The sequence below is a fragment of the Protopterus annectens genome, chromosome 1.part0, assembly GCF_019279795.1.
Source record: "Protopterus annectens isolate FY-2018-M chromosome 1.part0, PAN1.0, whole genome shotgun sequence".
Lineage (NCBI taxonomy): Eukaryota > Metazoa > Chordata > Ceratodontiformes > Protopteridae > Protopterus > Protopterus annectens.
The window spans coordinates 877512456-877534009 of record NC_056725.1 but is presented as its reverse complement, the minus strand read 5'-3'; the positions used below and the strand labels follow the sequence as shown (position 1 = coordinate 877534009).

Genomic DNA, 21554 nt, shown 5'->3' with positions numbered 1-21554 from the left:
GAGCACCCTGTGTCTGTAGTGGATGAATGCACACCATCCCATTGGAGAAAGGGCTGTCCAAGATCCCCTGCATCTGGAAACAGCAGCTACACAGGTGTATGCTTTCCTGTCTGACCATATCCACCGTATGGTGGCCAGCATCCCAGGCGTACCCAATGCTATTGCAACTCACAGATGCCCACTAATGAGTGCATTGCTGGGAGTAAATTGGCAGATGTGCAGGAATGTCATCATGGTATAGTCTACTGTCACATGGGTGTGCATTTGATTTGGCAAGCACGTTGCACGGTACTCATGAGAATAATGCCCAGCACCATTGTAAGCTCTTTGTGGACTTAGCTCAGTTTTGCGGAGGGAAAACATTATATCTAATGTAGTCATTTTCATTTATTCCTCAACTGCTGGGATCAGATATGATCTTCGGATCCATCTTGTCCACTTCTTCCAGCTCATGTAACACTGAACCTCTTAAGTTTCTTTGTTTACTCATACTGCTGTAGTCACCTAACATACCTTAGATCTCCTTTGCTACTATAGCATTCAAACGTGATTGCTGTAAACTCTCGAGTGCGCTTTCATGTTGTTGTTTCATGAGTTAAATTTGTTTATATAATTATAATTTTCTGTGTATCTTTTGCTCTTTCCTCCATTTTAAAAACTCTTAGGAAGTTATTTCTTAATTCCTTTCTACAATTTATTACTTTACTCTTTAAACTATTCCTTAATGCCATCCGTGGTAACATGTCCCTTACAGTACTTTGTTAGTACTCTCTTTTTACCATTGTTGGTAGTTTCTTTCTTTTTCTATCTATATCAGAAAAAAAAATCTAACTACTTGTCAGCATTATGGTTGATAAACCTTTTGGTTTTAAAAAATGTGTGGCCTGCGGCCCAACACTCCCACCTCAGACACATTCAAAGTGCTTATATTGTTTAAGGCCTACTCACTTCGATGCTGACTGTGATCTCTGTAAGGGGTTTAATACCCTTGACTTGATTGAGAGAAAGAATAAGTTAATTCTTAGGGTCTTGCTGTCCTCTAAACCTACATCTGCAGCTTCGGGGGCTCAGTCCTCCAGAAGAGAAGATAAAAAAGGAGATTCTCAGACTAGAGAGTCTCGTAAAAGATCTCTGGAACTGACAGTGTCTATTGTTTCAGCTCCGTCATCACAACCTCCTTTTAAGCATGCCAAAATGTCAGATCTGACAACTTCGGATCCAAAACCTAGAGCAGATAAATCTCCATGGATCCATTCACCTCAGATATTGTCAGATCCGATCATCTGTCGGCTCCCGTCCCCATTTTTGGCACAATCACCTGGACATCATTCAAGACCTTCATCCATGGCCACATCCATTTGATCTTAAAGAGCCATAAATAAGCTGATGTGGATAGGATGATGAGGAAGTTCCTCAGGATGCAGATACAAATGGGAGTTCTCCTGGTTCTGACCCCATCGGGTCCAGAGACCCTTGTCAGTACTATTCCTTCATTATAAGGTCCTTCTTTGATCCAACCTTCAGTTTCTGGAGCTATCAGATCGAAAAGTCCTGGGAGTCATCTGTCTTGGATCAGATGATGTTGGCATCTTCAACTCCAGTGGTGCCTCTGAGTGGTCTGGGGCTGAATACGTCAGAGCCAGATGACTGATTCCGGGATGTTGCACTGGACTCCGAGGTTGTCTGAGCTGTCTCTGCCCCTTGGTACTTCAGTGCTAGACAGCTCGGCTCCAACTCTTTCCTTGGGTAGTTTGCTTTCAGGATGAAGGGAACCAATGGTCTGTAAGCCTGCCTTATCATAGCCATCACTGTCTTCTATTCCAAGGCATTCTGCCTTTGAGGTATTGGAGAGAGCTTTCTCTGTTCCCAGATTTCAGACTTCTCTTCTCTCTTTGGCTCTGACTACCCAGTTCCATTTTATTCTGTGTCAAGAGCCTAAATCATCTGTTCCACTGAGACAGCCAACACAAACCAGTCTCCAGACAACCCAGCAGGTTATAGTAATCTCTTCTGACACTTTGCAGTATCCCACCAAAGTCCCTAGGAGGAGGAAGTGTAAAAGGAGGAACTTAAACTCTCTGCAAGAGTCTGTCACAGTGGCCACTGACTTTGATCAAGCGGCAGGGTCCCCCAGATCACCACCTGATGATGTCTCATTTGGAGACATCTTAGAACTCCTGAAACAAAGGGGCGGATGGTCCCCCGATAATCCTTCCAAAGAGGAGTCAGTGTTCTTGGAAACCTTTGGTACTGGCCCGTCTACTTCCTGGGTCACCATCCACTAATGAGCTCATTAAGTTGGTCTCTCAGTGGGCATGGAAGGAGCCTGACATGATTGAGCCTATCCCTAAGACAGCAGATAGGATCCTGGCACCACCTAAGGGTAGAACATATTGGAGTAAGGGAGAACCTTTTTATGCCATGGTCATAGCAATGACCACCACAAAGGAACTGGCAGAACAAAGTTCCTCTGTCCATCCTTCCCTAACAGTGAGTGTAGGACGCTGGACAGATTTGGGAAGTGTGTATGTGCTTCAGCAACCTTCGTTCTTAGGTCACTGAATTACTTGGCACATTTCGTGAGACTTCAGAGGGATTTGATTAAAGACTTTCCAAATTCCCCTCTGGGACCACATCCTCTGTGGTATTCACAGATGGCTACCCTGCAGTCCATTTTAAACTATTCCATGAAGGTTATCTCCCACATGGCTGAAGGAACTCCATGGGTAGCAGGTTCAGGAATTTTCATCAGATGACATGCCTGGATGTGCATGTTTGACTTTGCTGAACCCTTGAAATCTTCCTTCATCAGTGCTTCTTTTGACAGAAGTTCCTTTTTTGGCCCCAAAATTAAAGACACACTCTCTAGGTGTGAGCAAGAAAGAAAACCCCTGTCTGCTGTGGGTGTATATTTTTCAACTTCTCAATGGACTTTCCTGAACCAACAAGGCAGATGGAAAATGTGATTCAAAAAATCTGAGAGTCCTTTTCCAAGATCCATGTGGAGACATCTTCCCCAGGGGCAGGGGGAGTGCTAATGGAAGACACCATCACCACAGCAGAGGTGGTCCGCATAACCAGGTATCTAGGGATGCTTTCTCTGACAGATCCTGTCAGCATTCCTGAAAGGAGGCCCGACTCTCCATGTCTGGAGGCAGTTGGGGGTCATCTATCCCTGCACCAGAGAGCCTGGCTAGAAATGACAAAAGGTACATGGGTGCAAAGGATAATATTCAGATGTTATATAATACCATTTTCCCATCCACCCCCACTAGTATCAAACAAAATCCCTGATGTTCCAGCCGATTAGAGGGAAGCAACAGCACTAGAAGTAAACAAGCTGCTATAAAAAAAGAGGCATCCATTAGGTTCCCCCAGACTAGAAAGACTCCAGACCTTACTCAAGATTCCTTTTAGTTGCAAAGAAAACAGGGGATTGGAGACTAATCTTAGATCTCAACAAATTAAATCAATCAGTTCAGTATACAAAGTTCCAGATGGTAATGGTTCAGTCCATTCTGCCTTTTCTGCTCAAGGACGACTAGATGTGCTCGATAGATCTTCAGGATGTGTACCATCATATAAAAATGAACAGAGTGTCCAGAAGGATCTCTGTCAATTGCAGCAGATTTCACCTTGAGCCAGCTCAGATATTTGAATTAATTGATGCTGTTTTCAATACAGTTACTCAAACAGCTTCTCTCTCTTTGTCTTGGATTGAAACAATTCCCTTCCAGGTCAAACAGATCCTTCAAAGTTCTTCTCTTTCACCTCATCTGATCCTCCAAGCATTGGGATCCATGAGGTACTTTTGTATTGCTGTAGTGGTACAGCTGTCCTTAATCAATTATGTGTTAACACACTGGGAAACCTGTGCAGAACAGGTTAGCATAGTGCATTATGCCTTACTAAATCTCAGGGTGTATCTTTTAATTGCATGCATTCATTAATTTTAAACCAAAAAACATTTGAAATTATGACAGTTAACCTTTGACATGTTTTGTCAAGCTTGTTCCTTTATCCTGCTTATGTATTTTGTACTCAGATCTCCAGGCAGTTCAGTGAAATTAGATACAGCGTAAAAAGACTCACTGAATTCCATTTAATAAACCTTTTCAGTGGCAAAAACTTTGACTGTCTTTGTGCGTGTGTGTGTGTGTGTGTGTGTGTGTGTGTGTGTGTGTGTGTGTGTGTGTGTGTGTGTGTGTGTTTGGAGATGAGTGATGATCTGACACTCCCAAATTAGATCCCTACATACAACTAAAAAAAAACAGCTTTGGGTTTGTAACACTTTCTAATAAGTTAGAATTTACTGGAAACTGGGTTGGCTGTTTTCTATAAGTGCTGGCAAACAAGATTCAGACTCCTGCTCTGACAACTCTTGGTGCAGCCAGTTATTGTTTCTCCTTTTTGTACCCATTCCAGACCTAAAGATAGCACATATGTCTAGCATTACAGAAACAAATGATCTGGAGTAGGGACTTCATTTGTCAGCAACCTGTGGGTCTTGGATCCGATATCGTATCCGAGCAGGCAACTTGTAGCATAGCTATGGATCCGAGCTCCTAGCTCCTCCCCTCACCCATAATCCCCTGCCAACCTCCTATGACCTCAGATCTAGTTAGCCGCGCTTGAGTGTGTAGCTAGATTTTAGAGCTCCTAGCTTTTCTTAACAGAAGTGAATTTCTTCATTTTTTTTCTCAACCCTTGTAATTGTAAATTGTGTGAGTGGTTAGGTTTCCTATCTAGTTTAATTTTTTTTGGTTTTCACCCTCCCCTCGCTGGTCATTAGAGTGTGTCTGTGTGTGTTTGTGTTTGGGACCTGGTGTGCTTGTGTAGTGTACTCTAGTTTTGGGTATGGCAGAGGCCCCAAAACCTATTTTTTCTAAATGCAGCGAGTGTGGCCATAAGCTATCTCCGGCTGATGGCCACACTTGGTGTGTTCGGTGCCTTGGGGTTGAACACCTCTCTTCAGGATGTACCATTTGTGCAGCGTTCAACCCCAGGGCACTGAAAGAGTGGAGGTCGAAGCTTGTCCTGGTGGGTCTTTTGCCTCCGGATTCGGCTTCGGCCTCCGCTCCTCCCGTGGCACCTCCTCAGCCTGTGGTGGTAGCCACTCCTGCCCCCCTTCCCCCGGCCGGGATTCAAACTCCCACTAAAGCGCCGGAGGACAGAGAGGCCAGGAGGGAGAAACTGAGGGAGAAGCACCACAAGCGGCAGGCCGAGGCCTCCCCCTCCACGGCTTCCAGGTCTCCTCCTCCTCGGCTCCGATCTCCTTGCTTCTCCCCGGGACCCGAGGAGGAGGAGACCCGATCTCCATCGAGGTCATCAAGGTGGCACTCCAGGCCTGCCTCGGTGGCCTCTTCGAGATCTACATACAGCCTGTCAGATGCAGACTTGGACCGGATGATGCAAAGGTTCATCCAGGCCCAGCTGCAGATGGGAGTGCTCTTGCCTTCGGGGGGGAGCTCAACCCCTTTCTTTGCTCCGATTGCTCCTTCGACTATTCTACTGGGTACTTCGGATCCGACCCTGCCCTCGAGTTTGTCGGTTCCATCGTCGGATCCGACCTCTCAGAACTGTGGGCTGAGCTTCGGATCCGAGGATTTCAGTGTGCCTTCGGCTCCGTCCAGGTCGGAGCACACTGGTCCCTTGGATCCGACGATCTCAGCGCCGGTTCCGATCCCTTCATCGGATCCGAGCGGGAGTCGACTTTCGGAGCCCAGGTAGAGCGGCTCCCCCTCGGCCTTCGATGCAGTGGAGAGGGCTCTGTCGAGAGCATCCAGACCCCCGGCCCTTGCTTCGGCTACACCCTGCACTCCCTCTCTGCTGGGTCAGGATTCCATCACCCAGCCACAGGGACAGCCTGCTTCGATGTCCCATGTTTTTCCATTGGAACAAGATATTGCTTGCAAGACTTCCTCGGACAGCCCCCCCGAGGAAGTGCCTCGCAAGCACAAGTGTAAGAGGAGGCACGTGGACTCCCCCGAGTCCTTAACAGAGGACACGGACTTGGATGAAGGGGAAGGCTCCCCAAGGTCACCCCCGGAGGATGTCTCCTTTGGAGACATCATGGAAATGCTTAGGATCAGAGGTGGGTGGTCTGCCCCCAAGGCTTCCTCTGACGAGTCCATGTTCCTGGAGGCATTCGAAGCAGGCACGTCTACCTCTTGGGTGTCCCCTCCGGCCGACCCCCTGGTGGACCTTATTACCACCAGGGCGTGGAAGGAGCCGGACACTGTGGAGCCAGTCCCTAAACTCCCAGACAGGATACTGAGCCCCCCTGCAGACCGGTCCCACTGGAGCAAGGGTCCCCCCCGTAGAAGCCATGTTGACGGCAGCAGCCACGAAGAGGGAACTAGCTCAGGAGAGCCCCTCGGTCCATCCACCGAGCAAGGAGTCCCGCTAAATGGATCGCCTTGGGAAGCGGGTTTTTAGTTTAGTGACCTTCTCGGTAAGGTCTCTGAACTATATGGCACATGTCATCAGGATGCAGCGGGATCTTATCAAAGAATACGCTGCTTCCCCCCCCCGAGTCCATGTCGGCGGAGGACAAGCAGTTGTACACTCGAATGGCCACTCTAAGGTCTATCTCCAATACCTCTATGCGGCTTTTGTCCCACGCTACTGAGGGAGCCGCTAGAGCTAGCGGAGCAGGCCTAGTCATGAGACGTCAGGCCTGGCTCTGGCATTGTGACTTCGCGGAGCCATTTAAGGCGTCCTTTGCAAATGCCCCTTTTGATGGTTCTGCCTTGTTTGGGAAGACCATTCGCGAAACACTAGTCCAGAGCGAGAAGGATGGGAAGACGTTGTCTGCCATCGGAGTCCGCTTCTCTGCTCCCCCAGAGGTCCTTCTCAAAGAACCAAAAGGGACAGAAGAAGATATGGTTCCGGAAATCGCAACATTCCCAACCTGCTCCGGACAACCAGTCCTTCCGTGGCAGAGGAGGACAGGGAGGACGCTGCCCTAGGGGCAGAGGGCCCCCGAAGAATTTTGGGTCCAGAGAATCCTTCTCTGACCGGCCCACGCAGCAGCCCTGAAGGGTTGCCTGACTGCTCTGCTCTGGAGGCAGTCGGGGGGCATTTCTCGAGGCATCTGGCGGCATGGGAGTCCATCACATCAGACCGCTGGGTGCTTCGTATCCTATCCAGAGGCTACAAAATTCCAATGTATCATGTCCCCAAACTCAGGAGCCTCCCCGATGTTCCACCCGATCAGAGGGAGGCTGCAGCCGCAGAAATCCAGCAGCTATTAGAAAAAAGAGCTACCCAACCCGTCCCCCAAGACCAGCTCGGATTAGGGTTCTACTCCAGGTTCTTTCTGGTGCCAAAAAAGATTGAGGACTTGAGACCAATTCTAGATCTTTCCCTCTTGAACCTGTCGGTAACCAAGGAAAAATTCCGAATGGTCACTCTTCAATCCATTCTCCCCCTCTTACGGGAGAACGATTGGATGTGCTCTATAGACCTCAAGGATGCGTACTACCACATTCTAATGGACAGACGGTCCAGGAGGTTTCTCTGCTTCCAGCTGGGAGCCAGTCATTATCAGTTCAGGGTCCTTCCCTTTGGCCTCACCACAGCCCCCAGGGTGTTCACCAAAGTTTTAGCAGTGATAGCGGCCCACCTGAAACTCCAGGGAATGCAGGTCTTTCCGTACCTGGATGACTGGCTTCTAACTACCCCAACAAGGCATCTACTCTGCTCAGCCAGAGATTACTTTCTCCGCCTAGCCCCCCAGTTAGGCATCACAATCAATGCGGACAGATCTTCCCTTGCTCCGACACAAGTAATAGAGTTTATAGGGGCCAGATTAGATACCAGGGATCTACGAGTCTTCCTGACTATAGAATCTGAGATTGCATGTGCGGGCCATCCTACAATCGGAAGCTCCACCGGCGGAATTGGTCCTGAGGGTGCTGGGCTCCATGGCAGCTGCAATAACGCTTCTTCTATGTGCTCGCCTAAATATGAGGGTACTGCAGTGGACCCTTCAAGTGCAACGGTCCTTCCAATCTCTTCCTCTCTGCCACCCTATCTCTATCAGCAAGGTTTGCAGGAGGGCCCTGTTATGGTGGCTCCAATCCCCGGACCTCCATATAGGCCGGCCCTTCTGCACTCATCCCCCTCTCACCACGGTGACCACGGATGCCTCTCGCCTCAGGTGGGGGGGGCTTTACACGGGCAGGACAGTCCAAGGCATGTGGAACGACACAGAGACCTCCTTGCATATCAATGTTCTGGAGATGAGAGCAGTGCTGTTGGCGTTGCAGGCACTTCAGAATCTCCTCCCCATAGGAATGATTGCAATCCAGTCAGACAACATGTCTGCTGTTTGGTACATCAACAAACAGGGGGGAACCAGATACTACCCCTTATGCCGAGAAGCCATGAGAGTGTGGGAATGGGCGATTTCCACCAACCGCTTTCTGATCGCAACGCACATTCCGGGGTGGGCCAACATTCTGGCGGACAAACTCAGCCGCACCATTCTTTCCCCTTACGAGTGGTCTCTCAACCCACTAGTAGCGAAGCAGATATTCACAAAATGGGGGCAACCCTGCTGCAATCTCTTTGCCTCTCCCTTAAATACGAAATGCGACAGCTTCTTTGCTCTGATTCCCCCACCAGGGGAAGCCCCGAGAGACACTCTGGTGCATGTTTGGCCACCCGGTCTACTCTATGCCTACCCTCCTTTACCCCTGATGCTAAAGCTCTTACAGAAAGCCTTGCGGTTGGGGAGCAGAATGATCCTCATTGCCCCATTCTGGCCTCGGCAAACTTGGTTCCCTTACCTGTGGTCTCATCTAGTGAATCCTCCTTGGATTCTGGATCCCACTCCGGATCTAATCTCCCATCCATCGGAATTACAGACCCCGAATCTGGTCAACCTGAAGCTGACAGCTTGGTTGCTCCAGTTCCACTCTTAGTCAGGACTCCCGGCATCTCTTCACCAGTCAAAGCCATCCTGGTGGCAGCACATAAACCTTCCACCAGGAAAATATACCGCAGTAAATGGAGATGCTTTTCCGTCTGGGTGGAACATCATAATCTGGATCCCTTCACTGCCCCTCTACCGTCCGTACTGGATTTTCTAACTGGACTCTTTCAGCAAGGAGCTAGTTGTTCGACAGTCAAGGTACAGTTGGCAGCCATCTCCCATTACCATGTGGGACATGAGACAGGTCCTTTGATATCAGCTAAATTGTGCAAAACATTTCTCAAGGGCACCTTTCTACTCAGGCCCCCTATCAAAGAAGCCGTACTCCCTTGGGATTTTTCTGTAGTCCTTCAAGCCTTGACCGCGTCTCCCTTTGAACCAGCCGCATCGGTCGATCTCAAATATTTGTCCTGGAAAACAGCATTCCTGGTAGCCATCACTTCAGCCAAGAGAGTTTCGGAACTCCAAGCCCTTTCCGTAAAGCCTCCTTACTTGGTCTTCCATCCGGACAGAGTGTACCTCAGGACCAATCCCTCCTTTCTTCCCAAGGTGGCATCGGAAATCAATATCAATCAGTCCATCAACTTACCGGTTTTCTTCCCTAAGTATCAAAATAAAGGAGAGTACAAGCTGCATTCATTAGATGTACACAGGCAGCTGCATTTCTATATTCATAGGACAGCTGGTCACAGACAATCTGATCAGCTGTTTGTCTCCTTTGCTAAATTCAGTTTAGGTAAAGCCGTTTCAAATGTCACCTTGTTATGTTGGATTTCTCAATGCATTCTTCTGGCTTACCAAGCTTCTGGGAGGCCCGCACCTGAGGGAGTCTGTGCACATTCCACTCGCTCCATCTCTACTTCTGCTGCCTTTAAATCTAGAGTGCCATTGGATGATATTTGTTCGGCAGCTACTTGGGCCTCATCTCATACTTTTATCAACCACTACAAACTGGAAGTAATTTCTAGAGGGAGAGCATCCTTTGGCTCCGCAGTGCTCCGGAACATCCTTCCATGATGGCCGCCCAAGATTCAGTTAGCTGGGGACTCTGTCCCACAGGTTGCTGACAAATAAAGTCCCTACTCCAGATTAAGAAGTTATGTACTCACCATAACATTCCACCTGAGTAGGTGGCTTCATTTGTCTGCAACCCCCCCCCCCCTCCTTCCCCCTGGCCTTCAGAACTTGGTCCTGTTATATTGTTCTATCTATTATGCTTGTTGGAACACCTTTTCAGGTATCCATAGAGGGGCAAACTTGATCTGAGGTCATAGGAGGTTGGCAGGGGATTATGGGTGAGGGGAGGAGCTAGGAGCTCGGATCCATAGCTATGCTACAAGTTGCCGGCTCGGATCCGATATCGGATCCAAGACCCACAGGTTGCAGACAAATGAAGCCACCTACTCAGATGGAATGTTATGGTGAGTACATAACTTCTTAATTTGAACAAGATTACAATTGTGATATGTTTTTTTTGAATAGCATACTATACAGTGAGTATGTTTTTTCTTATGCACTAATGTATGTTTTACAGGACATTCATAGGACCAACATTGGGAGGTTACTTGAATGAAAAGCTTCACTTTGAATATGCTGCAGCAATACAAGGAGGAATTGCATTGGTTATTGTAAGTAGTTTGTTTAAATCTTGATACAATTAGTTACTTGAACATAGTCATAAATATTGACTTTCATTTCTTTCCATTTTGAAGGGAGCAGCAATGGGCATATTCTATATTGCTGAGAATTATCAGGAAAAGAGGTATTTGCTTATTTTATAAAATGATTTTAGTTAAGTTTCATGAATATTAAAATGTTTAAATGGTATGCTTTATTTTGGTGTGCACACACATTTTTCCATCTTATGCATGTTGTCCCTTCTTCCGTCTTCCCAGGTAGGTAATTTTGTCCAGGGACTGATGACATCTTTGTACACTAGCAAGGCACAAATGATTCATGACAGGACTGTATCTATGATATAAATGATGGCAACTACAGTGGATATAAAAAGTGTACACACCCATGTTAAATGTCAGGTTTTTGTGATATAAAAAAAATGAGACCACAGTAAATCATTTCATAGCTTGTACCACCTTTGTGACCTATAACCTGTGCAATTCAATTGAAAAACAAATCTGTTAGGGGAAAATATAAAAAATAAAAAAACATACAATACTTTGTTAAAGCACCTTTTGATTTAATTACAACATTCAGTCTTCTTGGTACGCACCTGCCATCAATTAATAAGACTGATTAACCCCAAATAAAGTTCATTTGTCCTAGTAGGATTTTCCTGACATTTACTCAGTTGCCTGCTACAGCAAAAGCCATGGTTCGCAGACAGCTTACAAAGCTTCAAAGGGATCTCATTGTTGAAAGGTATCGGTCAGGAGAAGGATACAAAAAAATTTCTACAGACTATACCATGGAACACAGTGAAGACAATCATCAAAAAGTGGAGAAAATATGGGACAATAGTGACATTGCAAAGAACTGGATGTCCCTCCAAAATTGATGAAAAGACAAACAAAAACTGGTCAGGGAGGCTGCCAAGAGACCTACAGCAACACTGAAGGAGCTGCAGGAATTTCTGGCAAGTACTGGTTGTGTAGTACATGTGACAGCAATTTCCCATATTCTCCATATGTCTGGGCTATGGGGTAGGGTTGCAAGACAGAAGCCTTTTCTTACACAGAAAAACATCCAGGCCCAGCTAAAATTTGCAAAACAATACAACAAGTCTCCCAAATGCATGTGGGAAAATGTGTTATGGTCTGATGAGACCAAGGTTGAACTTTTTGCCCACAATTCCAAAAGGTACGTTTGGCACAAAAGCAGCACTTCGCATCACTAAAAGAACACTATTCCCTCTATGAAGCATGGTAGTGGCAGTGTCATGCTTTGGGGTTGCATTCCTTCAGCTGGAACTGGGGCTTTAGCCAAGGTGGAGGTAATTATGAACGGTTCCAAATACCACTCACTTTTGGCCCAATGCCTTCTGGCGTCTGCTAGAAAGCTGAAGATGAAGAGGAATTTCACCTCTCAACATGACAATGACCCCAATCATACATGCAAATCAACAAAAGAATGGTTTCACCAGAAGAAAATTAAAGTTTTGGAATGGCCCAGCCAGAGCCCAGACCTAAATCCAATAGAAAATCTATGGTGTGACCTGAAGAGGGCTGTGCACAAGAGATGCCCTCGCAATCTGACAGATTTGGAGCGCTTTTACAAGGAAGAGTGAGCAAATATTGCCAAGTCAAGATGTGCCATGCTGATCGACTCCTACCTAAGAAGATTGAATGCTGTAATTAAATCAAAAGGTGCTTCATAGTTTAAGGGTGTGCACACTTATGCAACCAGCTTATTGTACGTTTTTTATTTTTTATATTTTTCCCCTAACAGAGGTTTGTTTATCAATTGATGTGTACAGGTTATATGTCACATTAAAGGTGGGAAAAGTTTTGAAATGATTTGTTGTGGTCTCATTTTTTTATATCACAAAACCTGCCATTTTAACAGGGGTGTGTAAACTTTTTATATCCACTGTGTATTTGCTAAGAGAAAGTTATTGCTTCCAGAATGCATCTGCCATAAATGCAGCATTATAACATTATCACTTTATAACATCCCCTTGTTCAAGGAACTCAAAAGTAGCCTTTGCTTAAGATTACAATTTAAAGCAGTGTTTAGGCCATCGTTCACTTGTCAACAAAATACATGGTGTTATATATTTGCATTCATTCTATTGTCAGTCAGTCATTAGTTGCATAGTTAAGAGTAGATCTGTTGCTGTATTTCATTCCTGGGTGCCAGCTATGCTTCTGTTATTCATGTAAATCTGGAATTTGTGCATAGTTTATGCAGATATTTCCTTCTTTGTCTGGCATCACCTACCTTCAGCAGCCTTCATCATTTTGGGCATTTGTTTGTGCCTTGTTGCCAGTACATCAGGACTAACCAATCTGAGGATGAGGGCTTCTGACTTGACATTGCAGGAGCATCTCATAATGGGGAGGTAGCGTCAGGTACAAACCTTCAACAGCTGAAGCCCTCATGTGAGCTACATAGTAATAAGAGAATTATGAAACTCAGAGACACCACAGAGAGCTGATAATGTGTGAAATGTGCCGTAAGCTGTCTAGCCAAGGCAATTAGGGTATAACTAAAAACAAATCCTCACCATCTGCAAGTTGCAGCCACCAGGCAAATAATTGTAACCTTTTCCTATTATCAAATTTAGTTGGGTTCCCAAATGCGTAATTCCCCCATAAACAGGAGACCTTCTTCATTTTATCTGGAAAGGTTAAATCAGTCATTAGGACACTAGTGATGTGTGCTCAGATTGGTGGCACATAAAGTCATGAGTATGAACTATTTGTACTTTACATATCTTTACTGCTTTCAGTTACACTTCTTTTTGTAGTCTGCTACTGAAACTTACTACACTGTCAGATACTATTTTGCCTGATAACTCATCTTCCCCACTACAGATTTTTCCATAACCTCAATGCTGAAACAGTATCTAATTTGAAAGGAATTTGCTGGTACTTCATTCATGTTTGAGAAACAGTACTGTAAAGCCCTCCTGTTGTTCCACAGTTTACTTGTCAATATTAATTTGCCACATGCTGGAAGACTTCCTTTGTACTCCCCTCTGTTTCATTGTTTTTTTTGGAGTAGACAAAGCCTTTACTTTTTCTATTGTCAAACCTCCAGGGCTGAATATTTTACTCTGAAATTACATTGGTAAGCAATGTGATGACAGACTTTCTTTGATTAACTAGGTGCACTTATTCCTTTCATGTTCTTGCAGTCCAGCAACCTAATGTTTTGTCCATCCTCTTTTACACTTCCTAGCAACCTATTGAACTTTTAATTGTACTTTGAACCCGTGTTCCTGAGGTTGTAAGCAGGATTGTTTTTCATTTTCTGATACCAAAATGCAATTGTTGCACTCCTAGATACATGTATTTTTCCTTTAATTTCCCTTCATCTCTTTTCCTGGACTCCGCCCAGTGGCTGCACTACCTACACCAAACTGGTCTATTCATTCTGCAGGGTGAGAGCCAGGCAACTCTTGGTCAAGCAAGCACCTATGCCCAATTTGTTCCTATCTGAGTAGCCTTATTGGCCACTGTGATCCTTCAGCTATGAGTAGGACAGTAGGGAGTAGTCCAGCTGTGAGTCCTAAGGAACAGCTTACTCTTCACTTCCATTTTTCAGCTAACAGAGTGAATACAGATGTCTGATCAGGAAGAGGAGGTTTGCCTTCTCTACCACAGGTGCACCTCCAATTTTCCCTGCTCAGCAGAGAGGTCTCTGACTGACATAGCAGCCTCTCCCCCCCTAAGATAAGTGGTTCACTCAAGGTCATCCTTCTCTGGCCAGTCCCAAAGATGCCCATGCAGATAATCAAACATGGGTGTCTATAGTCAGAGCTTCATCCGTTTACACCTGGGGGCATGGGGAAAACTTATAATCTGATGTTGCCAGTCTTCATCTATTCTTGACTGAAGGGGTACTGTTTCAACCCTCTGAATTGATCTGGCTGTTGCATAGCTCATACCAGCCAAAAAAACCTCTCGAGCTGCACGTCTACCCATAATTTCCCTTACCAGATTAACCCAGATCTTGTTTGCCGCTCTTGCGAATCAGACATGTCAACCAGTCATCTCTCATAGCTAAGTATTTTCTAATTTTCTTATAGCTATTTCTAACTGTTGCTTCATAGTTCCTATTTTCGAGTGTTTAGTCTACCCTGAGTGTGTGGTTTTTTTCTTACCATCATAGTTCCTTTCCCCTACCATCACTGGTAGTTCTCTTCTATTTCTTACCCTTGTGGTAACTTTTCTATCATTGTTGGTAGACTTTCCCCTCTCTATTTCTTTGGTGTGTGTATGTGTGTGCGCGCATTTCATAGTTTTTATAGTTATGGCAGAAAAGCCAAAATCTTCAACCACAGGATTCAAACAATGTAATCAAATAGTCATGATAAATGCTTTTATTGCTCGGGTGTTCCTTATTTGAGTGTGGATTGTCCTATTTGCCAGAGTTTTAGTAATAGAACCCTGGCTGAGAGAATGAATAAGTTAATCCTCAAAGGGCTCCTTAAGGCCCCTTTTGAGGAAGCCTTGTTCAAGGCTGACCAGTCTCCTTCTGCCTCTGGCTCTAAGTCCTCTCAATTGGCACCATCATCCCCTTCGGCACTGACCATTAAGAAGCACAAATATGCCTCTGAAGGTTCCTCCTCAGAACCGAAATCCAAAGTTCCAAAACTGTCAGAGTGGTCAAAGTCTCTGGCACCAAAGAGTTCTTCACTTTCCTCTACTCTGGTTACATCTATGGTTCAGAGCCTTAGTCCTATGGCTCTGTCCATCTCTATGGCTGCAACTTCGGTGCCGGCTGTTTCACCCTTGGTGCACCAGACTGTACTGAAGCAAACCAAAATTTCAGAACCCAGGTCTACTTAGTCACCTTCATCGGGTCCCTTCCTTGGACAATTGCCAGTCCGTTCCTAGAGAAACTGGAGTCTCCTTCAGCCCTTTCAGTGTGCTCCACCAGAAGTGTTTCAGAGCTGGATGTTGTCAGGTTGGTGGACCATACCTTGGTAGCCCAGTGTCTTTCCTCTGCTGTTCAACCCACTCTCCCTCCCGGAGCAGCTGTTTTTTTTTCCCTGAGTACACCCAATTACTCTCCTCCTCTAACCTCAGCGCAGGTTTTAGAGCCTTTGGCTCCATCCACCCAGGCTCCTATGACTTCGGTGCTGACTGCACATTTGTCATCAGTGTCAGGCCTGGCTGTGGCCCCCTTAGTGCCATCGGCAGCATTCGGAGGCCAGGACTGCATCTTTGTCATTGAGCATGGAGGGTTCATGTTGGTTCCGAGCATTTCTATGGAGCCTTCAGTCCGTTACGGCTACGGCGACAGTAGAGGACCCTTCCTCGGTTCTGGTTTTCCAGGTGGGACTCTTGGCTTAGGGTGTGACCCCAGTTCTGAGTTTCCATCTCTGTTCCAGGCTCCCATCCCCTTCTCAGGGGGTCCTGCCTTTCAGTCTATGGAAAGGGCTTTGGCCACTGCTTCTTCTCATGTGGCTCCTGGGTTATTAGAGTCCCCCCTTGAGGCCCCCAGGCTGTTCATTTCAGGCACCAACCTTTACCCCCAGACAACACACATCACAGTCATAAGAATTGCCTTCTAAGGGTACTCCCTCTTCCGAGTCCTCAAATGTTCCCACTGAGGAGCCCCTTCGAAAAAGATCTTGCAAGAGGAACCACATCAATTCTTTGGAAGGATCCGTCACAGAGGACATGGATTTCGATGAAGGGGGAGGGTTCCCCATGATCACCCCCGGAAGATGCCTCCTTTGGAGACATTCTGGAGATCCTGCAGAGGGGTGTTTGGAAGCTAAAGACCCATCATTGGAGGAATTTGTGTACTTGTAGGCCTTTGGTGCATGCTCATCTACCTCCTGGTTGACCCCTGGGTGACCCTGCCTGTTGACGATTTAATTAAGCTAATTGCTCAGCGGGTTTGGAAGGTACCTGATGTTGTGGATCCAGTTCCCTGGAGACCTGATAAGATAATTACTGCTCCAGAGGACCAACCCACTGGGCCAAGGGCTTAGTAGTAGATGCCATGGTGGTAGCGACAGCCAGTAAAAAAGAACTTGACAAGGAAAGTTCTACTGTCCAACCCCCCCGAACTGAGAGTTCAAAGTGATGAACAGATTTGGGAAGCAGGTCTATGCATCATCAACCTTCTCCATCAGGTCCTTGAACTTCTTGACACATTTTACTAGACTCCAAAGGGATCTGATCAAGGAGCCATTAGATTACCCTGGCAGTAGCTGTGGCTGAGGGGGGTCCAGGAAAAGGTAGCCTCCCAACTAGCTACCCTGGAGTCGATATCGAACTCATCCATGAGACTCGTTGCACATGCAGCCGAAGGGGCAACCATGTCAGCAGCTTCAGGTGTTGCAGTATGGAGACACACTTGGATGCGCCTGTGTGAGTTTGCTGAACCATTCAAATCTTCTTTTGTCAAAGCCCCCTGTGATGCCCCTGAACTGGCCCAGTAATCAAGGAGCCTCAGTCCTCACCACTAGCACCAGTGAGGGACATACACTTTGGGACGATGACAAGTACACACACACAGTAAAGTACAATTTCCCTTAGGAGCACACAGAGATCACAGTCAGTCTGGGTCTGGTTTCTCCCTCTTTCTCCAAATCCTCAATAAGACTCCCCAATGGCACAGCTATAGGGTTAAGATCTCAGCTGAGTGGCCAAGCTAAGACCTCCAGCACCCTATCTGTCCAACCAGTGCTTTGTGTCCCTGCCCATGTAGCTGATGCACACACACTTTGAGATTTGATTGATATACAAACACACACACCTGGGAAAGGTTTGCACAGGTTTTCTAGCTATGCTCCCTTTGGCTCAAACTATAAGTTAGTACCAGCTGCGACCAGCCACCCTTACTTATCAGCTGCTATAAGGCCTCCAGCAAAAGGTGTTCAGTCCTACTGTGTAATGTTACTATTATCCAGATAGTAATTGTGGCCAAGACTAAGGCTGTTGGAGTGGCCTATACAGTGCCACCAAATACATATGCAAGTACTCTAAGAGCTTAAATATCTCTGCAACTTGTTGAGTCTGACAGGAATGAGAACCATTACCTGCTGCCCTACAGCATACACTCTAGCTCGAACATTCCCGTCATACCAGACCTTTTTGTGTTGTTGGGCTTCTGCCAGGTTCGCCTGGGCCAAGTCCAGGAGTTCCCTGAGCCTTGTCCTGAGGTTTAGGACATATGTCACAACAGACTCCTTGTGGGATTCACACTCACCTTCCCACTCATCTCGAATCAGATCTAACGGTCCCCTCACCCTATGCCCGTACAGCAACTCGAAGGCTGAAAAACCTGTGGATTCCTGGGAACCTCTCTGTAAGCAAACAGATGGGAAAAATATTTGTCCCACTCCCTATTAAACTGGTCTGCAAATGTCCATATTATCATCTTGAGTGTAGAGTTTAACCTGTCAACAAGACCATTCGTCTGGGGATGGTAGGGGGTGGTTTTTACGTGTTTCATCCCACAGTACTTTCACAGACAAGCCAGCAGGTCTGACATGAAATTGGCACTTCTGTCAGTCAGTATTTCATTTGGGAAACGTACCCTGCTGAAAATCTCTGACAAAGCATTTGTCACCTTTTCTGCCTCAGTGGAGGACAGAGCTACTGCCTCAGGGTATCTGGTAGCATAATCTACTACCATTAGAATATACTTTTTCCCTGTGGAACATGGTGTACTCAGTGGCCCCACAATCTCCATAGCTACCCTCTGAAGTGGCTTCTCAATCACAGCCAAAAGCAACAAAGGAGCTTTCACCTTGTCTCCTGCATTGCCTACCTTTTGGCACTCCTCACAGGTCCTGCAGTACCCTGTTACATCTCTGGAATTCCCAAGCCAATAGAAGTTCTGCATAATACATCTCTTTGTACATTTTATGCCCATATGACCTGCAAATGGAATATCATGTGTGTGGCTAGAAGTGCCAGACGTTAGGCTCTGGGCACTACCAATTGCTGTATTCTCTCACCCCCTAGCCCTCCCTCAGGGGTCCACTCTCTATACAGTAACCCTTTGTCCAAGTATACAGATTCCCCCTTCCCTTGAGAATCAGGTGCCTCACTAGCTACCTCCTTCAGGCCTTGTAATGTAGGGTCTGAGACTCTTTGTCACCCTTCTCAGCTCCCCTTCCACAGGAAGTCTGGTATCATCTAACAGTGGTGCCTCACTGTCAGCCTGGGTACTACTACTCAATTCTGCCCTTGCAGTCACTCTGTCCAAGGGGAACATCAGTACTCACAAGCAGCTGTGGCTGACATTCAGTCTTACTGCTACAGGGTAGCTCCCTCTCTGAAGTAACCATCTCACCAGTTCTGGCTGCAAGTGTGCGGTCTGTCTGGGTCTCCCCAGGCTACCAGACCCATGTGCTTGTCTCCAAACCTGACTGCATGTAACTGCATTATCAAAATCATTCCCTATCAGGACATCTGCAGGGATATCCTCAAACACACCTACTTGCTGGCTTCCTTTTCCACCCTCCCAGTCAAGGTGAACCCTAGCCAAATGTATTTGGAGTGGGGTACCCTCCTAAAGCTCTGACTGAAGTAGACTGCCCAAGCAAGTAGTGCTCCTCTTTAATCATTGCAGGCTTCACTGTAGTTAGGTTAGAGGCTGTGTTTGTGTTAGCCATGGCCTTTTTCCCATTCACTAAGATAGGATATAACCTCTTGTGGCAGTTTGGTACCCTTGTTGTCTCGAGACAACTTACTGCTGGCATTTTTTTCATTCCCACTTACTGGCTCTCCCACCTTTTATTCCCCACTTTGCCTCTGTGGACATCTATATGCTACATGACCCCACTGGTTACATTTAACTCTTGGTTCTGGACGTGTACCTAGACTAGTGGCTTCCCCTCCTACTGGTGGACTCTGTTGGGGCATTTTGGGCTGCCCACCATGGGTTCCCTTAAACTCATGAGCAGTACTGTGTGTGTCCCTTTCCTGTGCAGTGATGCCCTGTTTGCTAGGTATAGGTCTCCCTTCTTCCGCAACTCATCTACAGTACTGCATTTTCTATCAGCTAACCAGATTCTCATGTCCTCAGGCGAAGTGCTAAGGGCTTGTTCCCTCACCAAAAGATCTGCCAGCCCTTCAGAAGTGGTGACATGACATCCACTCACCCAACTATGAAAATAAGTGCTTAGTAAAGGAACATATTCACACACACTTTCATCTGCCTTGCGTCTGTACTCATGAAACCTTTTCCTATAAGTTCAGGTGTTAACTTAAAACATTCTAACAAACAGTTATTTACAACATTATAGTATCAGACAATTTGGAGATAACAGTTACAGCGTTACCATGGCGTGAGGGGTCAGGAACTGTACCCAGAGCCCTTGGTTAACATTATACTACTTATATACCCTCTCAAACATATGAATGAAACTATCAAAATTATCCCCCCTCTGTAAATTGTGGAAGAAATTTACTGACCTTTGTTGCTTTTGAGGTTCGATTACTCCCTTCCCCATTACCTCCATGACTCTAGCGAAGAGTCAGCATCTCCTTTTCATGTTGCCTCTACCTGTCATTCTCTTCAGCTTGCAGACATTGCAGTTTCTCATTTTCCTCAGTCTCCAGATGTCTCAGTCTCTCTGCTGCTTCTGTTTCCAAATGCTTGGCCTCCAACTCAAGTCCCTTTAACTCCAGATGAATTTTTAAATTCTCTGTGGAAAGGTTGAGCTGTTCATTTTCTGAGAGTTGTATATCTCCACAGCCAGTCTGATTGTCCTCCTGGTTGCTATTCTGTGGTGCACCTGTTACTAAAGCTGCAATCATGTCTGCTTTAGTCAGTTTGGCATGCACCAGTCCTTTAGCCTGGCACATCTCAGCCAACTGGCTCCTTGTCAGCTTACCATACTCATCTGCTGACATGCTTGCCTGCTTTCCTTGACTAAGCTAACAAACAAAATAAAACAATTGTGATATGAACTCTGAATGTTCACTGCATGGCTGATAGAGAGTACAAACACCTTCAGTGACCACTGTACACAGGCAGCAGGAATTCAATATCCGCACCACTACAAGTCAATTAATATGTGATACGGCTATCTCACCACTACCAAACAATTAATATGTGATGTGGATATCCCACCACTGCCAAACATTTAATATGTGACACCCCTGCACTGGCCCAGTAATCAAGGAGCCTCAATCCTCACCACTAACACCAGTGTGGGACGTGCACATTGTGTGGATGACAAGTACACACACAGTAAAGTACAATTTCCCTAAAGAGCACACAGAGATCACAGTCAGTCTAGGGCTGGTTTCTCCCTCTTTCTCAAGATCCCCAATAAGACTCCCCACTGACACAGCTATAGGGTTAAGATCTTAGCCTAGTGGCCATGCTAAGACCTTCAGCACCCTCTCTGTTCAACCAGTGCTTTGTGTCCCTGCCCAAGTAGCTGACACACACACACACACACACACACACACACACACACACACACACACACACACACACACACACACACACACACACACACACACACACACACTTTGAGATTTGATTGAAATACAAATACTCATACACACACACCTGGGAAAAGCTGGCACAGGTTTATTAGCTATGCCCCCTTCTGCCCAGACTGTAAGGTAGTACCAGTTGCCACCAGCCACCCTTACTTATCAGCTGCCTGTAAGGCCCTTAGCAAAGGGTGTCCAGTCCTAATGTGTAATGTTGCTATTGTCCAAATGGTAATTGTGACCAAGACTAAGGCTATTGGAATGGCCTATACATTGTCACCAAATACATATGCAAGTACTGTAAGAGCTTAAATATCTCTAAACAAACCAGCCACAATTAAAAGGTTTACATTTATTTAATAAAAAATAATAAATGAACAAGACAATACTCAAAAAACACGATAACTACAGAGTTCAGAATCACAGGAAATATTTTAAAATAACATTGCAGTACAGTCTCAAATAAATATAGAAAACATCTAAACTAATCTTCACTGTATTCCTGTCTATAT

General features: G+C 46.1%; 1 protein-coding gene across 3 annotated transcripts in view; it reads left to right on the top strand.

Annotated features, from left to right (window-relative positions):
* The window catches only part of SLC18B1 (solute carrier family 18 member B1), a 1776356-nt gene that overhangs the window by 1719611 nt on the left and 35191 nt on the right, over positions 1-21554 (top strand). For all 3 annotated transcript variants that reach the window (XM_044063787.1, XM_044063796.1, XM_044063806.1), the window contains exons 12-13: positions 10476-10569; positions 10654-10703. In XM_044063787.1, the coding sequence (XP_043919722.1) occupies positions 10476-10569; positions 10654-10703 (144 nt within the window). The remainder of the gene's footprint in view (positions 1-10475; positions 10570-10653; positions 10704-21554) is intronic.